This window comes from Bolinopsis microptera, chromosome 4 (assembly GCF_026151205.1).
Source record: "Bolinopsis microptera isolate Bmic1 chromosome 4, MBARI_Bmic_1.0, whole genome shotgun sequence".
Classification (NCBI taxonomy): Eukaryota; Metazoa; Ctenophora; class Tentaculata; order Lobata; family Bolinopsidae; genus Bolinopsis; species Bolinopsis microptera.
This window is the reverse complement of record NC_087075.1, coordinates 15,011,860-15,015,607: the sequence shown is the minus strand read 5'-3', so window position 1 is coordinate 15,015,607 and position 3,748 is coordinate 15,011,860. Positions and strand designations below refer to the sequence as shown.

Sequence of the window (3,748 nt, the reverse complement as noted above, 5' to 3'; positions counted from 1 at the left end):
AAAACTCAAAATCACATCCTTCAAATGTTGGTGTTATGACGACTATAATATTGCCTCTACTTTCACTGCACGCTCACAAAATAGTTTAATCGTAAATAGTTTTCAATAGTCCTTCTGACTTCACTGACAATATCAAAAGGTCGCTAAGTAATATGGGACTCTAGCCGCGAGCTGACATTTGAGTATATGACGTAAACTAAAAGTTCCTGCAAAATAATAGCTTACCCACATTCCCACAACTCAAACTAATTAGTTTTTACTCAAACAGCGACCCTAATGTACAAGTTCTGCTAAGAAAGACTGACTGAGTCTGAGTGAATCTGACTGAGTGTCACGTGACAGTATCAGGTGACTGTGTTTCTTTGCACTTTAGTCCCTCTGTGTCAGGTAACAGTGTCCAGTAAGACTGTGTCCATCACGTGCACCACCCCGTCACTGCACAGAATGTCTGATTCCAGAAACCTTGCTCCATCACCTGTAATATCGTAAAAACTATCATTAGCTTAAATACCTAGCGGGCAAGTATGGGGATCAAAAGAATATAGTTCATTTGTTAAAATATCTGAACTGAAATAACCAAAATAATCATAATTACCGATGATAAGTTCGTCCTCTGAGCTGAGAGTTACCGACCAGGTACTGTCGATTGTGTTGAAATCTTTAATGTGGAACATTCCTGCTGTGCACAAATCACCTGAACAAAACAATAGGTTTAGTTATTAAATTTGGAGCGGATTCTTTGAGTCAAACTTCTAATCTTGACACAATATGACAGTTGGCTCATTGTTGGAGACAAATTTAATTAATTTAAATTTTGCCAATGTCAGAAGTTATGGAAGTAAATTGGGCTAGTAGTACTACCCCCCCCCCCCCCCCCCCCCCCCAGCAGAATGTATGATTAAAATAATTAAAAGTACACATCAAAAGTAAAACACCTTTGTAAAGAAGGGATCCAACGAACTTGTTGGGAAACAATTCTAACGCTTGCAAATCTAGGTCAGTCAGCTTTTCGAATGCTGAGTTGTTGGGTAGGAAAAGCGTCTTGCTGCCCCCGAACTTGGGCTGAGGCAATTCATAATTTGAAAAAGTTAAATCTTGAAGTGTGATAATAATTTATTTAGCTGTTTATTTATATAAGCTGTTAGAATGAGCACAATTCTTAAAAATTGAAACTATTAAATTTATCAAACTCACCAGAATTTCAGAACCTGCATCTTCAAGAAGTTTAGCAAACTTTGAGCAGCTTTCCGTCGACTTAACGTACGCGTGTACGGTTCCAAAATACATGGTTGAACAGAGCCTGGAAAAATTATTATATCAAGTTTAAGCGTGTAAAATAGGTTGAAGGTGTTGCATAAATATAATCATCAAATATAGGACCTAATCTGTGAATTTTGTGGCAAGTCAAAAATGCAGGAAAATCAGAAAAGGATTACACAAAAAGTAAAACGACAGCACAGAATTGTACGATCACATTTACACGATAATACTAAATGGGGGGGGGGGGCCAATGGCATAAAATGGCATAAAATGGCATAAAATGGAGAAAATGGAGAATTACTCATGGGTTTTTCCATTGAGTAATTCTCCATGAGTAATTCTCCATTTTCTCCATTTTATGCCATGAATTTTGTCTTCAAATTTTGATCTTTAACACCTAAATTGGACATCCTAACATGTTTATTTACGCTTACTAGGGGCGTAACAAGCTTATGAAAGCTCATAGTAGGCTACTAGATGCTTATACTAGGTTAGTAGAGGCACACTTCAGGCAAACTCATAATTACTCAAGCCTAGTGTAAAGTTATTTCTACAGGCTACAGCAGGAGTGAGTAATAGGGGAGAGTAATTATAGGCACTGAGAAGTGAGACCTACATCCTCGAAAGTCGAAACAAGCTCGCACTGCAAAGGGGAGGCCTGCCTTCCGAGATCGCATTACTAGGGGGAAGCCTCGAGTCCAAATTTGTGTATCTAGGGGTAGGTGCAGACTTCGATAAACCGAAAAACCAAAAAAATATTTTCGGCTAATAATGAAGAGGGTAGCATGAAACGTGGAGAAAAGTGGTTTTTAGAAAAACTTTGAAAAATTTTGACTTAGAAAATTTTCGGCCCGAGTCATTCTCGATACGTACCTCTCGTATCGAGAGCTCACGATTCCGAGCTCGTGTTGCAAAGGGGAGGCCTGCCTTCCGAGATCGCATTACTAGGGGGAAGCCCGAGTCCAAATTTGTGTATCTAGGGGTAGGTGCAGACTTCGATAAACCGAAAAACCAAAAAAAAATTTTCGGCTAATAATGAAGAGGGTAGCATGAAACGTGGAGAAAAGTGGTTTTTAGAAAAACTTTGAAAAATTTTGAATTAGAAAATTTTCGGCCCGAGTCATTCTCGATACGTACCTCTCGTATCGAGAGCTCCCGATTCCGAGCTCGTATTGCAAAGGGGAGGCCTGCCTTCCGAGATCGCATTACCAGGGGGAAGCCTCGAGTCCAAAATTGTGTACCGAGGGGTAATTTTCTAAGTCAAAATTTTTCAAAGTTTTTCTGAAAAACACTTTTCTCCACGTTTCATGCTACCTTGTTCATTATAAGCCGAAAATATTTTTTCGGTCAAAATTTTTCAAATTTTTTCTGAAGACCGCTTTTCTCCACGTTTCATGCTACCCTGTTCATTATTTGCCGAAAATATTTTTTCGAAGTCCACACCTTCCCCTCGATACACAATTTTGGACTCGAGGTAATGCGATCTCGGAAGGCAGGCCTCCCCTTTGCAACACGAGCACGGAATCGGGAGCTCTCGATACGGGAGGTACGTATCGAAAATGACTCGGACCGAACATTTTCTAAGTCAACATTTTTCAAAGTTTTTCTGAAAACCACTTTTCTCCATGTTTCATGATACCCTGTTCATTATTGGCCGAAAATATCTTTTTTTTAATAATTTTTCTCGAAATTCTAAATTTTTCAGGTTTTCAATGGCATAAAATGGCATAAAATGGAGACTTTTTCTATGGAGAAAATGGAAAAACCCATGAGTAATTCTCCATTTTCTCCATTTATGCCATTGGCCCCCCCCCTACTAAATACATTGTGGAAAGAGTAACGACGAACAGTTGGACATAAGCAAGAAACTGAACAAGTGAGGTTGGTAGTACTAGTGAACAGGCCACCTGGGTTTCACTAGAGTGCAGTGCAGAACTAGTTGAATACAGAATTGTCTCAGAACATGCATCACATCACATGTAGTTATAGTGTTTGAAGTTTTAAACTGATGAAATAGAAAATAGGCTAAAGGCTGTACGCTACAATGTGTGTTAAACATTGGTTAAACTAAAGCATGGAATGAATTGACCACATTTAATTCCTATACAAAGTTACAGAGTGTGAAACTATAACTATATTCTGATGTTGAAGAGATTCAGTAGTGACGAAAAAATTCTTAAGATTCAAAATATTCTGAAGTGTGAAGACAGAATGCAAAAGATTTTATATTTACATCTTTGCAATTGCATAACTTTTTCAGTAAGTCCGCCAGGTATAACCAAAATATTATAATGAATTTGAAATATATAATGAAAACGATAGTAGTACTACTACTTATAGTACTACTATAGATAATAAAGGAACTGATAGCATCGCGTATCAACTATCAGCGTGAGGCTTATTATACTGCAGCGTGGAAATGTCTGAATGGTTTGGTTTAATTCGCACACAATAGCAACGGTGCGGTAATGACTACTCCCATGGTAAA

At 38.2% G+C, this 3,748-nt stretch overlaps 1 protein-coding gene across 1 annotated transcript; it reads right to left on the bottom strand.

The window, feature by feature from the left end:
- Positions 1 to 1,305, bottom strand: LOC134814438 (uncharacterized). Its single transcript, XM_063822554.1, has 4 exons — positions 1,195 to 1,305; positions 936 to 1,062; positions 596 to 694; positions 1 to 475 (listed from the first exon to the last, which is right to left on the bottom strand). The coding sequence occupies exons 1-4, from the start codon at positions 1,285 to 1,287 to the stop codon at positions 384 to 386; spliced, it is 411 nt and encodes a 136-aa protein (XP_063678624.1). The 5' UTR covers positions 1,288 to 1,305; the 3' UTR covers positions 1 to 383.
- Between the last annotated feature and the right edge of the window lie 2,443 nt (positions 1,306 to 3,748).